The following is a 22,064-nucleotide window of genomic DNA, read 5'->3' as shown; positions in this document are numbered from 1 at the left end:
CTGGAGACCCAGAATCAAGTCCCACATCAGGCTCCCTGCATGGAGCCTGCTTCTACCTCTGCCTGTGTCTCTGCCTCTCTCTCTCTCTCTCTCTCTCTCTGTGTGTCTCTCATGAATAAATAAATAAAATCTTAAAAAAAAAAAACAAAAAAAAACAACAAGAACTCAGGCTAAATCACTCATCTTCATCTTTTTTTTTTTAATTTCTGATCAAGTATAAGTAATTATGTCTTATAGGTATCAGTTCCCCACTTCCTATAATAAATAGTTAAAAGTGAACGTTACATGCAGCCTCTGCAGTGTAGATGAGCCTTCTTACCCTCATCTACATACATACTTTCATAGCAGTTATCATGTAACAAATGATAGACATTACTGTATATTTTTGTTTCCCACAATGAAAACTCCATGGGAGTAGGTCTCATTATTTATGATGAATCCTAAACACCCAGAAACATGAATAGAATTTGATATTCACTCAATGAACATTTTTTTGAATAAGTGGCTATTTAGGAGTGTCATCCCACAAAATGAAGTAATTCAGTCATTGAAAGACTCCTAGAATTTAGTACTCACTTGAAAATGACACAAATTGATAATATGAAAAAATTTTCAACTTTCAAAAAAGGAGCATTTAAGATTTTGGACCATGAGGGAGCAGAATGTGGAAGAAGATGCTCAATCATAAAATGCAGAGCTAAACAAAAAAACAAGTGAATTAAAGAAAGGAGTCACTAAAGACAACATTCCTCTTGCCTCAGTTTTAGCTTTGTAGCAGTTTAAAGTCAGAGTTCCATTTCTTGGGATGATTCTAAACTATTAAGAAATTTGGGAAGAAGGATGTGAATAATTTGCACTTTTCAGAGAATAAAGTGATCCATAATAAACATTATAGGTAGAATGTCATACTGATATCCTCTGAGAAGGTGAAGTTGTGCATTGCCCAGGAAGAGCAAAAGTAAAAGACATCTGTTTGACCACTGCTGCAGAATGCGTACAAAAGACTGGTAGTACGTGGGGCTGCAATGGGCAAATTTCCACTTACAGTTCTGGGGATAAGATTCGTTCTGGAAAAAGTATAAAATGGCACGCATCATGTCAGAATACCTCTGCCCTCTCTGTGGTCAAAGCTGCTCTTGGGTCAAAGTAAGATGGAGGGAAAAACAAAAAAACCCAATGTGGCTCCAAGTATTATCATTGACATGAAATAGCCTTTTAATGGGGGCCTGAGCATGAATCAAATCAATCTCCTGCATTAGTCTTGGTGTGGCACTTTAGGGTTGGGTGGAAGGAAGAAAAGAAAACTTGGAAGGTCCGATCCAAGATGGTGTCACAGGAAGGCCTTCAACTGACCTGCTTCATAGACACACCATATTTACACTTATTTACATAGGAATTCCTCCTGAGGGCTGACTGAATAGCTACTGCACAACAAAAGATGGAGACTCAGTAACAGAAAGATTCCCCACCCAGGACACTGCAAACTGCGGTAGGGAGGAACAGGAGTTCTTAGGGACAATGAGTAGATTCCTTTGCCTTGGGGCACAGAAAAAAAGGCACAGTCTGAAAGGGCAACTAGAATATAAAAGAACCAACCCTAGAACATTCCCAAATAGCAGAGGAATGCCCTAGAACTCTCTCCAGGTTGGAGGAGCTATGGTTTGTGTTCTCCCTCTACCTTGATAGTTACCAACAGGAACAAGGTCTGGGTGGCATAGGCAGCCTGCCACCTCAGCAAGCCCTAGGCCACTGGCCCATTCCAGCCCCAGATACCAAAAAAATCCCCCCAAATGAACAAAACGCAAACAAACAAACAAACAAACAAGCAAAAACCCCACAGTTTAAAAGAGCAACTAGAATATAAAAGAATCCAACCCTGGAATTCCACCAAATGGCAGGGCAGCTGCTGGAACTCATTTAGGTTGAAGGAGCTGGCAAGCACCACTGTTTGCACTCCTCTCCCCCTTGATGACACAAACAGGAGCAGAGTTCAGGTGCCCTAGCCACCTAGCCAACCTGCCACCTAAGTGAGTCCTGGGCACCTAGCCTAGAGTAGCCCCAGACACTTTGGGCCACCGGATTTTAAAATGAAGATGGGTTAAGGGATCTCTTAGACAATATCAAAGGAAGTAACTGTGGAGGCCGAGAAAAATTAAGGCCATTCCACCTAAAGTTTAGCATTAGCACAAGTACAGCCCTCTTAGGCCCCTGTGAATAAGAGCTGAACTTTAGGGATCCCTGGGTGGCACAGCGGTTTGGCGCCTGCCTTTGGCCCAGGGCGCGATCCTGGAGACCCGGGATCGAATCCCACGTCGGGCTCCCGGTGCATGGAGCCTGCTTCTCCCTCTGCCTGTGTCTCTGCCTCTCTCTCTCTCTCTCTCTCTCTCTGACTATCATAAATAAATAAAAATTTAAAAAAAAAAAAAAAGAGCTGAACTTTACAGGAAAAAACTGCAGAATGTCCTCAATGTCCTTGGCGGGGAATCCCATATCAGAAAGACAACAGAGCCCATGCAGCCCGCCTGTGGTAGAAAGTCCCATTTTAGAATGAGAACAGAGCTCAATGCCCTTAAGCCCCATATCAGAATGTAAACAGAACTTGAGAAATTCCTCCACCCCTTCTGAAAATCCCCTCGACCAGCTTATAAAAAACCCAGCTGTAACCCACTTCGGGGTCCAAGCCCCTGCTCCCCTGTGTCGGGTATACTTGGACCCAAGCTCAAGCTTGTAAATAAACCCTCGTGTGTTTGCATTAGTGTTGGCTCCTTGGTGGTTTCTCGGATTCGCAATCTTGGGCACAACAGTAACATTCACATTATACAGGTCTCAGAGGGAGAAGAGAGTAAGGGGCAGGTAAGTTTATCTGAAGAAATAATAACTGAAAGCTTCCCTAACATAGGAAGGGAAACATACCCAGATTCAGGAAGCACAGAGAGAGAGAAAAAAAAATCTTTTACACAGCAAAGGAAACCATCAATAAAATGAAAAGGCAGAGAAGACATTTGAAAGTGACACATTTGATAAGGGGTTAATATTCAAAATATATAATGAAGCTATTCAACTAAGTGCCTGAAAACTGCAAGTAATCCAATTAAAAATGGGCAGAGGTGAGAAGGATGAGTTTAATGGGTGATCGGGATTAGGGAGTACACTTGTGATGAACACTGGGTATTGTATGGAAGTGTTGAATTACTATATTGTACACCTGAGACTAATATTATACTAATATTAACTAACTGGAAGTTAAATAAAAACTTAAAAAAAATAAAAATAATAAAAAATAAAAAAATAAAAACTTTTAAAAATGAGGAGAGGACATGAATAGATATTTTTCCAAAGAAGATACATAGATAGCAAGCAAAAATATGAAAAGATTCTTTCTCTCTCTCTCTCTCTCTCTCTCTCTCTCTCTTTTAGTAAAGATTTTATTTATTTGACAGAGAGAGTGAACAAGCAAGCAGGGGAAGAGGTAGGCAGAGAGAGAGGGAGAATGAGGCTCCCTGAGGGAGCCCAATGTGGGGCTAAGCCAAAGGCAGACATCAAGCAACTGAGCCACCCAGGCGCCTCATATAAAAAGATTCTCAGCATCACTAATCAGGGAAATGCAGATAAAAACCACAATGAGATATCACCTCACACCTGTCAGAATGGCTAGAATCAAAAAGATAGATACCACATGTTGGTGAGGCTGTAGAAAAAAGGAACCCTTTTACACTTTTGTGGGAATGCAAACTGGTGCAGCCACTGAGGAAAACAGTGTGGAGGTTCCTTGAGATATTAAAAATAAAAATACCAAATAATCTTGTAATTCCACTGCTGTGTATTTACCCAAAGAAAACAAAAACACTAACTTGAAAAGATATATATATATGCACCTTTATGTTTACTGAGGCATTACTGACAATAGCCAAGACACGCAAGCAACTTCAGTGTCCATCAATAGATGAATGGATAAAGAAGATGTGGTGGAAGGGGGATATATAATGGAATATTAGCCATAAAAAAAGGATGAAATCTTGCCATTTGTGAAAACATAAATGGACCTAATAGGTATTGTGCAAAGTAAAATAAGCCCAAAAGAAAAAGGTAAATGCCATATGATTTCACTTATAATATGGAATCTAAAAAACTAGACCAAAAAATAAAACCCCAGAAATATTTCCCTGGATCCCCAGAACACCTGATACTGGCCAGGGTGATGTGTCTATAATGTTTAATAGTTCAAGACTTATGTCACATAAAACTGCTGAGATCACTGGAAGCATGTGTCCCAATAGCATGTAGCAGTTTAGGACAGGATCAGGTGAATTTGGTGTGGTCATTTCCTTGTTTACAGACACAGGTGCTTTGTTCATAGTTTACTGACACCCCAACCCAGATACTCTAGCATCCTTAGTTTTCCCTGCTATAAAACCAGAACAGTTCATCTATGAGTGAGAACAAGGTTTTCAGAATGGATCTGATTCAAACACTTGAATCATATGCTCTTCATCTATGCTGTAGAATCCTAGGAATCCATTTTGTTACCACTCTAGCTTCAGGCATCTGTTTACATGTGGACAGGGTACTAAATCACCTATCCTCTCAGAGACAGCCACCATAAGAATAGCCCCAGCAGGAATGACCTATTCAGAGTATGGGATTATACCTCAGGAGCTGTTCAAGAATTACAAGTGGCTCCTGAATTCAGCAAGAGTGAAAAGTGTTATTGTTAGTTTCTCAACTGTGATGAAAATACTATATCCATTAAGAGCTGATCTTAAATTATTGATTAAAATACTATATTCTTCAAAAGTCAAACTGTCAATATGTAGAAGGAGGAGGTATTCTTGTTAAACATCCTAGGATATTATATAAATATGCAGAGGATGTAAATCACAGGCCACACACTCTACTTAAATACCTTCCAATAAATGGTACAGCCACTGTGGAAGGCAGTTTGGAAGTTTCTTACAAAACTGAACATATTTTTATGCTTTCACTATATGATCTAGTGATTACACTCCTTGGTATAAACCCAAAGGAGTTGAAAGCTGATGTCCACACAAAAAACCTGCACGTGGATATTTATAGCAGCTTTATTAATAATTGCCCACACTTGGAAATAACCAAGATGTTTTTCAGTAGGTGAATGGATAAAGTATTGTACATCCAGAAAGTGGAATATTTTTCATCACTAAATAGAAATGAGTTGCCCGGCCATAAAAGACATGGAGGACACTTAGATGCCTATTGCTAAGTGAAGGAAGCCAGTTTGAAAAGTCTACATACTGTATGAATAGGACATTCTGGAAAAGGCAAAACTAAGGAGATAGTACAAAAATTAGTGGTTTCCAAGGCTTTGTGATTGGAGGGAATGATGAATAGGCAGAGTACAAAGAATTTTTAAGGCAGTGAAACTACTCTATATGATACTATGATGGTGGATACTTGTCATTACACATTTCTCCAAACCCTTAGAATGTATAATCCCCTAATGTAAACTGTGGACTTTGGGTGATGATGATAATGTGTCAATGTGGGTTCATCAGTTATAACAAATATACTGCTCTGGTAGGGGATGTTGATAATGGGGGAGTTTTGGGGGGAGGGCAGGGAATATATCAGAACTCTATATATTTTCTGCTCAATTTTGTTGTGAAGCTATAACTGCTCTAAAATATACAGTATATTTTTTAAAATGCATGCCAAGAGGCAATGCCTACTTAAAAAACAAAAAAACAAAAACAAAAACAAAAACAAAAACACGGAAATGGGGAGATTACAAGTCCAGGAAATAAATCTTCATTGAGAGACACCATAAAGCAAAGTACATATTACAGTTTGATGAGACTGGAGATTTAGAGATTATATTAGCAGAGCTATAGATTCTTGATGGCATCAGTATGACCAACTCCATAACTGCTCAAGGAAAACTTTTGCTATAAAGTGCATGGGGACAAAACTAAAGAAAATGGCCAACATGCTGGTAGTTTCATATGAAAACAAACAAGTGGGGTAGGTCTCAGGGATGGACTCGCGGTATTCAATGCTCATGCCTGCACTACTGACCTGTGCAATGGAATAATCTGAGTTGTTAGTGGCCTGCATGCCTTCATTCCCACTGATTCCCACACCCACGTGGGCCATCTGGATCATTCCAACATCGTTGGCACCATCCCCAATGGCGAGGGTGATAGCCCCTACATGCTTCTTAACTAGGTACACAATTTCTGCCTTCTGGAGGGGAGATAACCTGAAAAAGAAGACAGAAACCACCACTTTTTTAGTGTTTTGTTTTTGTTCATTTTACTTCACCTTTAATCTACACATAACCACCTTTAAATGGTAGTTACTAGTAAATTTCCCAATGCACTATTTACACTTTTTACATACATAAAAACATTCCACCCACTAATCTGAAAGAACAGATGAATAAACAAGCAAAAAGCAGAATCAGAACTATAAATATGAAGAACAAACTGATGGATGTTGGAGGGGAAGAGGATGGAGGGATGCACAAAATGGGAGAAGAGGACTTGGAGATACAGGCTTCCAGTTATGGAGTGAATAAAACATGGGAATAAAAGGTACTACATAGGGAATATAGTCAATGCTATTATAATAGTGTTGTATGGTGACAGATGGGAGCTACACTTGCAGTGAGCATAGCATAACATATAGAGATGTCCAATCACTATTTTATATTTCTGAAACTGATGTTATGTGTCAACTGTACTCAATTTTTTAAAAAATGTTCCCTCCCACCCTCACCCAAAATAAAAAGAAAAGCAAAGAAACCATGAAGTAACTTCTTAAACATCCCAAAAGAAATATACAATATCAGTTGCCCAGTTTACATGGAGATAAACTCTTCAATTTGCCTTTCTCTCCATCACTTCCTGTTGTCTAACACTGACCTGCTATATTAATTTTTATCATCTACCTAAATGAGAGCAAGAAGTGAAGATTTTTGAAACTATATGAAGGCATTTATCCAAAGGATAGCCTGTAGAGTAGCCTATGAAAATCTAACTACCCTCAAGTGAACTTGAAAAATGCCAAGATATATAAAACCATGAAGATATCAGTCAGGAGAGTCTGTGGTAACAACAAACAAAAGCTAAGTGATGTAACATAACAAATGCTTGTTTCTTTCTGTGGTATGTGTCCAACACAGATGAGGATACTGTTGATCCTTATTTTCCCTCAGATAAGCTACAAAAGCAAATTTTTAAATATTTCAGGCTAGCCAACCCTGTCTACACAAAATATTTACAGATATACTAAGGAAAAAGAACCAAAAGTTTTATCTCTTACTCATCATTTACTAATGAAGCAGTCATTCACTAAATAATTGAATACACACTTCTATCCAAAATGACAAGGGACACACAAAGGTTTTATTTTCTAGATCAAATGATCATCCCCTTCCCACAAAACAGATCCTAAAAACTAAATTTAAGCCTTTCAAATTTTAGGTGAGATTATTAGAAACTGGAGAGGTTTCCTTGACACACTCCAAATTTTAAAACAGAAGCACAGATAGAAAAACTTTTGCTTCATAGTGAAGAAAATATAATGAGTTAACATTACTATATTTTAGTTATAGTATGAAAAGTCATTGCAATAGAGGATGTTCCAGAAACTATTTGTAATTTCATTTCAATCAAGAGATGTTGGTTGTTTTGCTGGAATGCCCCCAATGACAATAACTTCACCATTTAGTCTGGCAACTACTTTTAAATTCAGACTATGATATTTGTGGAAAAATGAAAAACCATCTCATATTAATCCCAAATTAGACTCTTCATACTTTCAAATCTTAATTCTATCCTCTGGGCGAAACAAGCTCTCCAAATATGAGAAGAGAACTATCAGGTGCCCACTAAACCTTTTTCTCCCCTTGCTAAACATCCTTGGGTGCTTCTGTCCTTTGGTAAATGTGGTTCTGGGCCTTTCACCAAAGCTCCAAATCAGTTCTGACCAGTTAATAATAGAAATGGATCATCACTATACTGATTTTGGATCCTCCCCACCCATATCTGAAAATAAATCCTAAAATATTAGTCTTTTATAACCATCTGTTAACTGAGCTTCAATTAATAAAACACTTTACGTCATGTGTCCATGTGTAGGCATTAAGCCAGATTTCCCTAATCCTGGAATTTTAGGGTTATACCCAATTGATAGTATTTACATTCATGTCTGGCAAAGTTCATCATTTCATTTTATTGGCTGAAACAACACAGAAGTCCCATAGCCATCTATTCACTAAAATTGAAAGGGGAGAAGTCTACTTAGGGTAGGAAAAAAATAAATATGCTCTTTCAAAGCATAAAACTGATAAGAAAACACAGCCCTAAAACACAGTTTTAGGAATTCAAAACAGACATTAAACAGCTAATTTCTATTCTTCTCATCCAAATAGACATTTTTACCTTCCAAAAATAGTATTTCACATGTCAACTCTCATTGTGATTTATAATCTATAACATGGAACCAAATAACAAATTCAATAATAATTTAGAAAGAATACATAATATATTATAATCCTTAAAACTAATTATTGAGTCACATTTGACTTAATGTAAAAATTGCAGTACTCTTGTCATTTATTTTCATGGATTAAAAATATACAAGGATAAGTAACACACAAAGATAAGTAAACCAATTGACTGGAATAATGTCACAGTTTTTCCATGGGCACATACTATTGACTTCCTTATCAATATAATCAGTGTGAGGAATAAAAAATAAAATGGTTTCCACTCAAAATTTGGGTTACATAGGTGATGAATATTAGAGAGTGTACTTGTGATGATCACCAGGTGATGTACAGGACTGTTGAATCACTATGTTGTACATCTGAAACTAATATTACCCTGTATGTTAACAAACTAGAATTTAAATAAAAGCTTTTTAAAAATTATAAAATAAGTTCAACATATAGTATGGCATCGATATATTCTTGGATTTATAAGCAAGCTTTCTTGCTATGTTTGTGTTTTGAATTTGCTGAGTAAGCTACTTAAAGGTAATCTCATATTCATGTATTATTCTTCATTCAAGAAATATTTATGTCCCTAAAATGAGCTAGGCACAATTCTTGAAACAGACGATAGAGCAGAAGATAAAATATATAAACATCCCTGCCTTCATGAAGTTTACATTGCAGTAGAGAGGAGACAGACAATAAACTGAGTAAGTAAAACAAAAATTATGGCATACAGTGATAAGAACTTTGGGGAAAAAAGTCTACAACTTCATAATTGACTTTTAAAAATTAATTTTTCTCTTTTAATTATGTTCCCCCAAGTACCAATGATTAAGCAATTATAACAAATACTATGACACTCTCCAAGTATCTAAACTTTTATTTCTAAATGACATCCAAATTGTCGTCAAAATTTTAAGAAAACTTTCTATACCTTTTAATGGTTATAAGGACATTGGGAAATTTCCTTCAGCGAGAAAACAAGTATAAAACTGGAAAAAAATGATTAAAAACAAACATTTCAGCTCACCAGAAAATGACCAAAAGTGGAAAAGAACTAGAGACATGTTCATTCATGAAAACCTGTTACTGTATCAGGTAAGTGCAGCAAGTTTGTGACCTTCTTTCCTGGAGGTGTTCATATTCTCCTAACCTGGGAGTGGGGCAAGAATCTGCAGATTTACTGTAAGGATATGGTTTGGAGCAGATAATGAACACCCACATCTTTACCAACTGGAGTGGCCCTCCCAGTTCAGGGAGGGCAGCAATCAGCTAGAAATTTAACAGGGACATTTTGCAACAGAATAATCATGGGAGGACTGAGATAATAAACTTCCCACATATTCCTCTAGTGGATCACTAAATTAAAGATATGTGCAACTTGTTATACCTCTGAAAGCATTCCTTCAACCACATATAGCACTAGTAGCAGAAGCAGAAGCCTTAGGGTTTGAATTGCTGAGGACAAACTTGTCCAAGTCATAGTCACCCATAGACATTGGGTGATGACTAAAGTTGGCAGGCACAGGAGAAAGCTCTGGGAAAGCAGGCTTTAAAAAAACAAAAACAATAGCTGAGGAAAGATATCAGTAACTGCAAATGAACAGGGAAACAGATTTCACAGTCAAGTTACTAAAATACTGAACCAGTAAAATGCAGAAGAATAAACTAGAATCAGAAGAATTACTATTGTATTTTTCCACAATATCCACTTTTACTTAAAGTAAAACAAAATCACTAGATGTGCCAAGAAGCTTGAGAGCATTGTTTCCATACAAAGTAAACAAATCAGTCAATAGAAGCTGAGAATCAAACTGATGTAGGATTTAGCAAAGATTTCAAAACAGCATTATAAAAATGTTCATAGAATTAAAATACATTCAAAGAATCAAAGAAAATTGTGACAATTATGAGTTAGCAAATGCATATCCCAACAGAAGAATTGAAACTATTAAAAAATAAAAATCTAGGGATGAAGTGAAAAATATACTTCATGAACTTAATATCAGATCTGAGATAGTGGAAAGAAGCAGTCAATTTGAAGTTACATCAATAGAAAATATGCAATTCAAAAAGAAAGGAGGGGAAATTAAAGGAAAATGCAGTGGCAGTTCCACAAGTCTATAGTCAATATCAAGCATTCACTCATATATGTGACTGGAGTCCCAAAAGTAACGGAAATCAAAAATAAGGGGGAAAAAAAGCCCTTGAAAAAAATAATGATTGAAACTTTCCAATCTGGTAAAAACAATACATTAATTTAGGGATCCCATGAATCCAAAATAGAATAAATAACAATAAGAACCACATTTATAGCCAACATAGCCAAACAACTGAAACCCAATTTCAACAACAACAAAAAAGCTGGAAGGCAGGAAGAGGGAAATGATACATCACATACCGAATAACAACAGTGAAAACTTGTCATCATAAACAAGGGAGCCAGAAGACAGCAGAATAACAAAGTATTAAGGGGAAAAAATCAGCCAAGTATTTTCTCTGACAATAGCTTTAAGTTAGAAATCAGTAACAGAAAGGGATATAGGAAATACCCAAATGTGTGAGAATTAAATAACACATTTTTAAATTGCCCATGAGATAAAAAAAGAAATCAAGAGAAATGAGAAAATACTGTCCTTTGAACTGAATGATAATGAAAACACAACATATTAAAATTTGCAAAATGTAATTAAATCATGCTTAGAGACTTATGGCTTGAAACTCTTCTAGTGGAAAATGGATTTTTTTTTTTTCAGATTTGCTCTTCACAATAATACAGGGCCTTTGTTCTTACTGACAATGTCTTTTATCTGGTCAATACATCAATAAACAATTTATCACTGAAAAATTATAATCTGCTTTCTAGTACATCTTAAGCCTGACAATTAGAATTAAATTCGGACATTTCTCAATTTGAGCATATATTTTACCAATAAGGAACTTTGCTTCTATGAAAACTTGTATTTCCATATCTACATTTTCTTTATATATACAGTGTTAAAGATAGCAGAGAAGAGAAAAAGAACAGTGACTATTTCCTTACCTACAACATAATACTGCTCTACATGAGAGGGCCAAATTGAGGAAACTCCTTTCAACTTCAAAATTGAGGGCATACTTCAATGTTTCACCATCAATGATGAGGGCCAGGTCATTTTCTTTACCTATCAGAGTTCCAAGAGCTTCACAGTTTTGAGTAACTGCTTGTTGTGTTGCCTAAAACAAAGCAAGGGGGCAGAAATCACTTTATGTTTTCTAATTTTATTTATTTTTATTTTTTTAAAAGATTTTATTTTTTTATTCATGAGAGACATACAGAGAGAGAGAGAGAGAGAGAGGCAGAGACACAGGCAGAGGGAGAAGCAGGCTCCATGCAGGGAGCCCGATGTGGGACTCCATCCCTGAACTCCAGGATCATGCCCTGGGCCGAAGGCAGGTGCTAAATCATTGAGTCACCCAGGGATCCCCGTATTTTTTCCCATTTTAATATAAATGAAAAGACTTTCTGAATCAATATAGTAGACTGAGGCACATTTTTACCTCATTCTTCCCTTCAAATAGCTCACTGAAATAAAAAGTAAATAACATGAAAAGAAAATTGACATTATTGGTTATCAGAGAAATGATAATTGAAACCACAATGAGATACTACTTCATACCAATTAGCATGACTAGAATCAGATTAAGTCAGATAATAAGTATTGACCAGGATATTAGAGAAACCTAAAATTCTCATAGAATGCTGCTGGGAATGTAAAATGGTGTAGCCACTTTGGAAAATAGTCTGACAATTCCACAGATGGATAAACATGGAGTTTACCAGATGACTCAGCAATTCCACTCATATAAATATATATATATATGTATTTTTTTTTGACAAATGAAAACATGTGTCTACACAAAACTTGTACTTGAATGTTTATAGCAGCACTATTCACAATTGCCTAAAAGTGAAAAGAACTGGATGAATGGATAAACAAAATATGGCATATACATATAATATTCTTGAGCCATAAAAAGGTTTTGAGGTATGAATGCATGCTATGACATGGACAAACCTTGAAAATATGGTAACTGAAAGAAGCCAGTCACAAAAGACTGTATACTATTATTATTCTACTCACATGAAAGTCGAGAATAAACAAACCCATAGAGACAGAAAATAGATTAGTGGTTGTTTAGAGTGGGGGCAGGAGGATGAGAGAGATAACTAAAGAGTATAGGATTCTTTTAGAAGTGAAGGAAGTGTTCCAAAAGTTGGAACTTCCAACTTCCAAAGGAAGTGTTCCAAAAGTTGACTGTGGGGATGGTTGCATTTATATGTGAATATATTAAAACAGATTGAATTGTACACATTAAAACATTTTTTTAAAGATTGTATTTATTTGAGAGAGAGAGAGAGAAAATGACAGATAGTGAGAGAGAGCATGAGCAGGGAGGAGGGGGAGAAGCAGGTTCCCTGCTGAATAGGGACCCCATGTGGGACTCAATCCCAGGACTGGGATCATGACCTGAGCCGACAGACAGACACTTAACTGACTGAGCCACCCAGGTACCCCAAATGTAAATTTTATGTGATGTGGATTATGTCTCAATAAAGCTGTTTTTTAAATGGTATATGAGTAAGAGTGAATTCATATCAGTTGGAAAATACAAGTGGATGCTAATAGCATACCAGAAAGCTCAGAGAATTTATGAGGAAAATGTCAAAGGTGGGGACAAAATAATGGTATGAACTCTATAAAACTGAGTCTCAGGCTTCTAAGGGAGAAATATAAAAGTTGTAGAGACTCATCACTCAATAGAAGATGTGTGGGAGGCACTCCCTTAGCTTATTTTCCTCATCCCAACCATTTTTTCCTTCATAATTCACATAAACCATTGAAAGCTCAAAATTTTAGAGAAATGACTCCCCATGCCAGTGTCAGAGTGGAAAACTCATGTAGCAGAGTATTTTAAGAAAAATATGTAATAAAATTTTAAGTCATACAGATTAATGCTAAAGACAATTCTTTCATCAAATACAAGTGGAACTTAAAAAATATATCTGTTACCACTTTCTATTGAAAGATTAGTGAACTAATAAGTGTGTCAAAATATTTGATTCTTGCCAACTGTTTCATTTCTATGACTATGTGAAATGAATGCCATAAAATACTAAATCATATTTTAAAACTTATTATTTATTCTATTTAACTATAATTTTCAGTTATATTCAGTGATCTATAGAAATCGGATTTTTTTATGATCTCCCCTAAACATACTAATAAATGAAATTTTAACAAATTTGCCACCTGGGGAGAAATTTTAAAGCATGACTAGTATCAAGCACCAAAAGCTTTAATGAAAAAAATATTCCTCCCTATTTTTCTCAGAAGGCCTTCATTACTCATTACTCAAATGAAATAATTGGCTTTCCTGAAAGAAAAGGTATTTAATAATCCGTGAATTACTGAGGGCTTTATATAAACCTGAAGGTCTAATAATAGATGGGATTCAGGCACTTGAAATTTGATTTCACACTGTATAGGAACTATGATGTATGATATATGTATCATACTAAACATTTCTACTTCTGCTTTTTCCACACAATGGACTGTATATCCCATCAATGATCTCAAGTGACTGTAATTGTTTTGTTGCCCTCAAAATAATCTGCCAAATTGAATTTTTCTTCTATTTTAATCATTCTTCTCACATTTCTTTTAATTAGTGAACACAAAACTTGGTGCTTTTCTATCTAATTAATATATCGTTTTTAATTTTACAGCTTCTTAGAATACGTAAATGCTTGGAGCTAAAGCTATTAGTTTTAATGTCTTCTTTTTTTTCTTCCATTCCTAAATTGTTTCTCTTTACCATTCTTCTGTTGCCAATGTTAACAGTGTTAAGGTAATTCCACCCACATGATTCACTCTAGAACATGACTACCTGCTCATTTCCTAACATTAATTATGTAAAATCCTACAGCACAACCTACAGTACATTATATGAGGAAATTGCACTATATGCTTCATCTATAAAGCAAGTCTATCAGTAGCTAAGTAATAATTATTTAAGAATAATGAGTTTTGAAAATGACATAACACTAAAGTTTACAGGAAATTAAAATATAAGAGAAAATCTTGGAGAAACAATGTACCAAGGTCACTATGTAAATCATAACGTTTAAGTGGCATAGAGTTTTCCATAGCAAACTTCATTAACAAGATTTGCTTCTGGAAAATTCTAACTCATTCATCTAATTACTTAGGCAACTTTATTCCTCTTAAAAACTTGAATGCAGTCCACTGTACAAACTTAAATTGAAGGTCAGAAGTTAGTCTAAGGCACTGAAATTTCAACAATGACACAGAAAGAGCTTGAATTCACCACTGCCATCCTTATAGAAAAAAAGCTGAACAAAGTGAAAACCAATCTTCTTTAGGCCTATCAGAGACAGGTGAGATCACAGGACAAACGTCCACCCAGAAATCTAAAGAGACAAGTGAATACAGAGAATCACAGCTGTTTCACTGGAGCAGAAGGAACTGAGTCACAAACTGATAGGAACACTTAATTGGTAATTTTGAGGAACTGAGGCTGAGTATGGATTACCACAAAAGTGAAACTTCTTGAGTTGCAGTCCTGATGGGCAAAGACTCACATTTTTGTGGATTTATTCTAGAAACCTCACCAGGTTCTCATGGTGAAAAGCCAACAAAACAAAATAAAACAAAACAAAAAAAACAAAAAACAAAACAAAAAAACCTTCCTTCATGGTTCAGGCAGGAGGGGAAAAGTGATCATTTGATATATGCCCAGAGCATTCTCCATAACAAAAGCCTCATCTCCAAAGTTAAAGACTACCAGAGTTTTATCCTATCCAAATGGAAGGGTGTTTGCCCAATTCTAGCCCCCTCTAACCTCCCAGTCTCACCCAAGGGAAGAAATATGCTTAATACTTAAGTAGACAAAGTAGCACAGGTTCACTAAATGACTGAGATTTAATCTTAAGAACATTTCCCTTCCCACACACCTAACCACACACCAACAGGGCCCCAGTATAGTAACAGTGCATTAAACATAAAAGAACTGTGAGGCACAGATCTACCTAAGGAGGAGTTCTTGGGAAAACCCAAAGACAACAAAGGGGAATAAATAAGAACACTAGAGGAATGTGGAGCATCTCATGTATATAGCTGCAGCAAACATTAAATACAGTGAGATTACCATAAAACTTCATATTACAGGCCTCTACAACAATTTCTCTTACCAGATTCATCATATCCAGCTTTCAACAAAAATTTCAAGGCCTGCTAAATGGCAAAAAAAGCACTGTCTGAAGAACTAAAGCAAGCATCAGAACCAGATTCAAAGAAAACAGATTTTGGAAGTATCAGTGAATTTAAAATAAACTATGATTAACATATTAAGGTCTCTAATGGAAAAATAGACAACATAAAAGAACAAATGGGAAGATAACCAGAGAGATGGAAATGCCTAAGAAAGAATAAAAATGAAATAAAAATCACTATAATAGAAATGAAGAATGCCCTTGTTGGGTTCAATGATAGAGTGTGCAAAGTCTAAAAATTAATGAGCTTGAAGATATGTCAACAGAAATTTCCCAAACTGAAATATAAAGGAAAATAAGAATTAGGAAAAAAATAGAATGGAATATCTAAGAACTGTGGGATAATTTAAAAGGTCTAACATATAGCTAATGGGAATACCTGAAGGAGAAGGGAAAGAAAACAGAACAGAAAGAAAATTTTAAGTACTAATGACTAAGAATGTTCCCAAATTAATGGCTAACACATAAGTATAGACCCAGGAAACTTAGAAAACACCAAGCAGGATAAATACCAAAAAATTTATATCTAGGCATACCACATTCAAACCACAAAATCAAAGGCAAAGAAGAAATGTTTAAAAAAAGCCAAAGGGAAGAATAAATAAGAAATATCAGGTTCTCATCAGAAACCATGCAGTCAAGAAGAAAGTGTTAAAAGAACAAGAGACAACAACCAAGAATTCTATATCCAGTGTAATTATCCTTCAAATGTGAAAGAGAAATAAAGACTTTCTCAGACAAAAACTGAGGAAATTCATTGCCAACTGATCTGCCCCATAAGAAATATTTTTAAAATTTTTCAAGGAGAATAATTATTATATGTGTCAGAAACTCAGATCTACATTTTAAAAAAGAAGACTGAAAAGGAATAGATGAAATCTGTTTATATTTTTTAAAATACGTGTAAGTAAATTACACAGTAAAAAAATATTTAACATAAAATAAATGGCTATAGCCATTTAATTTTTAAGGGCAAAGAGGTCCAATATTAGATTATATTCCTTCAATGTAAATGCCACTGATCAACTCAAACTTTTGATAAAGATTGCTATATGCATATATTTTTTCTCTCTCTCTCTTCTCTTCTTCTTCTTCTCCTCATTCTTCTTTTTTTACATTTTTAAAATAAAAAATCTGAGAACTGGATTTGGCATAATGCCAGAAGCAGAGGTGTTAAAGGATTAGCCTAAGACTGAGACAAGAAGTGGGGACCAGAGGTAATGTTCTAATGGACCTGAGTGGGAGTTCAAGGCAACTTATGTAGATTTTAGGATGTGGGGGAAACACTCTAGTAAAGTTGATTATATTCATATTAAATCAAATTTTAAAAAATCACTTACCTCAAGTGAGTGTGTATTCAATCGAATACGAGGCATTTGAGCTGATATCAATTTACAGGAATATGCTACCAAAAAAAAAAATAAAGATGTCACATATTTGAAGACTCAATGCCTTCTATGAGTTCATTTTTTTAAATTAAAAAAAAATCTACTTATATTCTTTCTTCATCATACTCTATGCCTTATGACTAGGTCAAAGCCCAGTAGCTCACCACAAATACTGAGCAAGAGATTATAGAGGGAAAAAATTGAAACACTAGTTCATTTAAATCTTAATTGGCAACCTAAATAGAAATGGTTGGGAAGGTGCATATAACTAATGCCTAAATCTGTACTTTCAAATATCTGTGGATTCTTATTTTTATTATCTTTCTATGACAGGAGATTCAGTTTGCTTTATAACAATTCCAAGTCTTGAGAAGCCAAGTTTTGTTGTATCAAGCCACTATATCAACAGTATTATGCCTACTATGCTAATAGAATCCTAGGTACAATTAAAGGAAATAAATTCACCCAATGCTCATAATAACGTTCGATGTAATGATCAAGTTAGACACCTCAGGAAGCATTTTCCAATTTTAAAACTTTAAGTCATTCTCACTTTAGAAATTAGACTAAGAATATTTTTGTAAATAGAGGATTTAGCCTATGAGGACCCAAATATACAAAATTATATCTGTATCTACAAGAATGAAACTATCTCTGAGATAGATGAGCCCTTATCAAAAAAAAGTTTGAGTCTTTGTAAAAGCAGTCATTTTAAAGTTCTGTGAAGCAGAAACTGTGTTTCTGAGGAAACATCCACTAACGAATAACAAATCATCCAAAAATAGTTGCTTTCCTTTCGTCCCATAGGCTCACAGGGGCAATTTGAAAGCTGCTAGAGAGGAATGCCTGGGTGGCTCAGTGGTTGAGCATCTGCCTTTGGCTCAAGGTCTTGGGATCAAGTCCTGCATCAGGCTCCTCACAGGTCTCTGCCTTTCTCCGTGTGTCTCTCATGAATAAATAAATAAAATCTTTAAATTCAAAAAAAAAAAAAAAGAAAGAAAAAAGAAAGAAGAAAGCTGCTGGATAAATGAAAGGAATTACCCTTGCTGTGAAAATCATGGGAAGTAGTGATTTGAGTGAGTATAAGAAGAGAACCCTGCAAATATTGAGCAAGTTAGGACAATATTTCTCTTCTTATAGATTCAGTTTTTGTCCCTGGGAACTAAGGGCTGTCCTAAAGAGATGGTGTGCAGGTGTTTAATTCAGCAGCTATAAACAAATCTGGGAGACACCCCCTCGCCCCCAATCTCCAGAGTACCCTCCTCTCCCACCAGAATGGTCCTCTCGGCAAAGTGAAAGTATGGGATCTCTCTTGTTCAAAAACGGGGGAGAACACAATGCCACTGCATATTCTAAAATATAAAGCTTTTCTTTAAAAATATTTTGTAATTGTGAAACATAACAGGGGTAATGGTGATACAAAAAAAATTACAAATTGCAAAAAATATATAGTTTTGGTGCCATAATCTTAGATAATGTGATAAAAATAAAACTATTAATGTGATATCTTGTTTGATCATAAGATTTTTCTGCCTTACATTTCTGCAAATTCATTTATTCGATTGTCAAAACTTACACTTTTAGCAACTTTATTTTCAAACAACATATGTAATTAAAAGCAATGTAAATCACTCTTGGAAAATGCAAGATTGTCAGTAATTTTTGACCATTTCAAATTTTGAACAAGATCTTTCTGATGTAACTATTACTGGAGCTATTAAGATTTTTTTTAGACTGTGAGGACACTGTGATAAATTTCTGATAAATTATTTTGAAAATTAAATTTTTATACATTTGTAACTAATGATTTCTATGGGTCAAATTTTCTAAAACTATTCATATAAATCAGTTTCATTAAATTGGAATTTAAACCTAAATTTATACAATATCATTTTAACATTTCCTTTGAAGTTTCCTGAAACTTGTGGACATCATACAGAAAAGCAAAAGTAGCTTCATGATTTTTACTTAATTCAAAATGCCTACTTATGTATTCTATTGAAAGCCTATCCAATTACAGGAAACAATCATTTTTTAAATGGTCTTCTTCATCAATTATTTGTTCATCTGATGCTTCCTATGTAGACAGTGTTTTCCCCCCACAGAATGTAATGATCTTTAAATTTGATTTCTATTTCAAAATCTGTGGATATTTGTTTTGCCTTATTGCAGCAATATTTCAAAACCAGAGATTCTAAACTTTTCAAAGAATTCTAAAGATTTCCTGATACATTTTATTGCAATGTTCATGTGTCCACTTTTATTTTGTAATAAGTTACTGACAAAGTTAACTGCCTAATGCTGACAGTTTCTGTAGCAGCACCCCGGTTGGAGAGTTAATATTTGTGCCTGACACTGACAAACCAGCCTCCCACTGACCACTGTGGGTTCTGGTGCAGCCCCGACGAGGAATCTTCTTCTCTCCTGAATCTGTTGCTGTTGCTGGCTCTATATAGACAAAGGCTAAAAGTCTCTATATATTATGATGAAATTCAATCAGTATGCAAGTGCTGAGTGCTTACTTGTACCCAGCATCATGGTGGGCGCAAAGGAAGATTTACAATAGATATATGATAAGCCTCTTAAAACCTAAAGAATCAAAGCTAATACAAAAGAAAAAAATAGCATATTGGTAAGTGAAATACATTAACATAAATGCTGCTGAGTTTAGGAAACAGCAGATTATGTTGAATCATATTATCAGAAAGCTTTCAGAAGTTAATAGAACTAGCAGTCTTAGAAAATAGGCCAAAATGAGACAGCAGTCCTTATATAATCACTTGTGGCTATTGTCAAAAACCAGTCTTGACACACTGATTCCTAAAAGTTACCCTCCTGCCAAATCCTTAGTCAAATTTTGTTTGTAACCAGAATCAAGACTATCTTTAGTCTTTTAACTGCAAAAACATTAGCCAACTTGAGCTCCATGAGAGGTGATGGTAATTAGAACTGTCACAACATTCATAAAGGCAGCAGCCAACATTTTCAAAGCCCTCACTGTGCCCAATACTTTGGAAAAAACTTGACATACACATCTCATTTAATCATCACAACCACCAGAGATATCATGGTTATCTCAATTTTACTAATCAGAAAATTAAAGCTGAGAAAACTCTACAAAAGTACAAGCTCATAAATATAGAGGCAAAAGATTCAGGTTCAAAACCCGGTCCTAGTTAACTCCAAAGTCTGTGATTTTCAACCACTATGTTCTACATTCTCTTCTAAAGGTGTAAAGATGTCAGCTCTCAGACATAGCTCAATCTTTTTATTTTTGAATTCATTTCCCAGACATTCAAACCATGAATGTAACACGAGAGCTCTCTAACCAAAGGCTATTGCTTTTCTTGGAAAAAGCTAGAGCTCAGAAAGCCCCTTAGAAACAAATTATGTCAGCACGGTCTTCGGTTTTTACCAAGGTTCACTGATTCCATCTTCTAGCTGGTCTCTACAGGGATGATAATAAAATTCGATCTGGGACCCAGGACTCCAAAGAGGTCAGGGGATTGTAGACTGCTTTCCACTAACAGACGTGTTTTGCTTTGCTCTTGCAAAGTTTTACACATTCGAGGCAACATCTCTGCATCAGGACATTTCACATCAGAAGACAGAATTCTCAACTGTCTTTAAAAAACTAAAAACCTAGGTCACCTGGGACTCATTCAGTTAAGTGTCTGACTCACAATTTTGGCTCAGGGTTGTGAGATGGAACCCCACATCAGGCTCCATGCCGATTGTGGAGCCTGTTTAGGATTCCCTCTCTCCCTCTCTCTGCCCCTCCACCCCCTAAAAATTTTTTTGTAATTAAAAATTTTTTAAAAATAACTTTTTAGTTAGCAGACACTCATTTCCAAAAGGCAAGGATGCACTGGCTGCCCCTTCAGGGGACAGTCCTCCCCCTGTGTCCTCCCCCTCCAACATGTATATATTGCCCTTCCTCCACACATGTGCATTGCCCTTCACTCTTGTCCTGCCTGGTTCTTCCAGGTATTTCCAAGTTCTGCTTTAGGAAACTAGAGAGATTGTTTCCTTTCTTCCTTTAAGTCCACCACAGTTACTAAATAATTACTTTTGGAAATGACTGCAGTTCAATATAGCAGTTATCTAAGAATCCAGTTATTTTGAGCAAAGAATCCTTCAAGTGAATTATAGACTTCTGCTAACAAAAATAAGTCTCATTCAATAAGGATTAAAAATTCCCCTACCAACAATGACTGTGTCTCATCAATATTGGGATTCAGTCCTGAGCTGAGGAGACAGTCAAAGGCTTAGGGAAAATAAACAATCCTCAGGTTGTAGATCTGGAAAAAGTGACTAGGTGCAATTTAGGAAGGTGGTGAGAGAGCAGTTGTCCTCTCCTGTGGGGCTGTCAGCTAAGTCCCTTCACAGGATATACTCTGAGAATATACATCATGTTACTGTGGTCACTGAGTTCATAGTTACCAAGAAACAGCAAGTCACACTAAAGCCAAAATATGGGAGAGCTGGCGAAAGGAGAGTATGTGTGGTATGTTCTCAAAAATTGGCCAGGTGGTTAAATGAATGACTACCTCATGGTTGCATTCCTTTTTGTGAGTCCTTAATAATTATGTTAATATCTAGCATTCATGAAGGACTTGTAAGTGCTTCACACCAAGCTAAGCTCTTCATAGGGATGACCTCAAGGCATCCTCAGAATAACCCTATGAGGTTAAAACTATTATTTTATCCCCATTCTACAGACATGAAAATTGATGCTTACAGAGGGTAAGTAGATCCTTCAAAAATAGCCAACCTTCATTGACTATGTGTTCTCTTCCAGCTATACCCTATTTCTCTGCTCCTCTTCACAACAAAACTCTGACTCACCACACTCCCTCATCAG

The 22,064-nt window shown here is 35.7% G+C and overlaps 1 protein-coding gene across 9 annotated transcripts in view; it reads right to left on the bottom strand.

The window, feature by feature from the left end:
* Positions 1-22,064, bottom strand: part of LOC486036 (ATPase, aminophospholipid transporter, class I, type 8A, member 2-like) — a 182,902-nt gene that overhangs the window by 69,293 nt on the left and 91,545 nt on the right. For all 9 annotated transcript variants that reach the window (XM_038573428.1, XM_038573426.1, XM_038573427.1 and 6 more), the window contains 3 exons: positions 17,153-17,217; positions 11,520-11,692; positions 6,052-6,235 (listed from right to left, as the gene is read on the bottom strand). In XM_038573428.1, the coding sequence (XP_038429356.1) occupies positions 6,052-6,235; positions 11,520-11,692; positions 17,153-17,217 (422 nt within the window). The remainder of the gene's footprint in view (positions 1-6,051; positions 6,236-11,519; positions 11,693-17,152; positions 17,218-22,064) is intronic.

The sequence above is a fragment of the Canis lupus genome, chromosome 25 (assembly GCF_011100685.1).
Source record: "Canis lupus familiaris isolate Mischka breed German Shepherd chromosome 25, alternate assembly UU_Cfam_GSD_1.0, whole genome shotgun sequence".
Classification (NCBI taxonomy): domain Eukaryota; kingdom Metazoa; phylum Chordata; class Mammalia; order Carnivora; family Canidae; genus Canis; species Canis lupus.
Note: the sequence above shows the minus strand (reverse complement) of the source record. Positions and strands in the feature narration are given on the sequence as shown.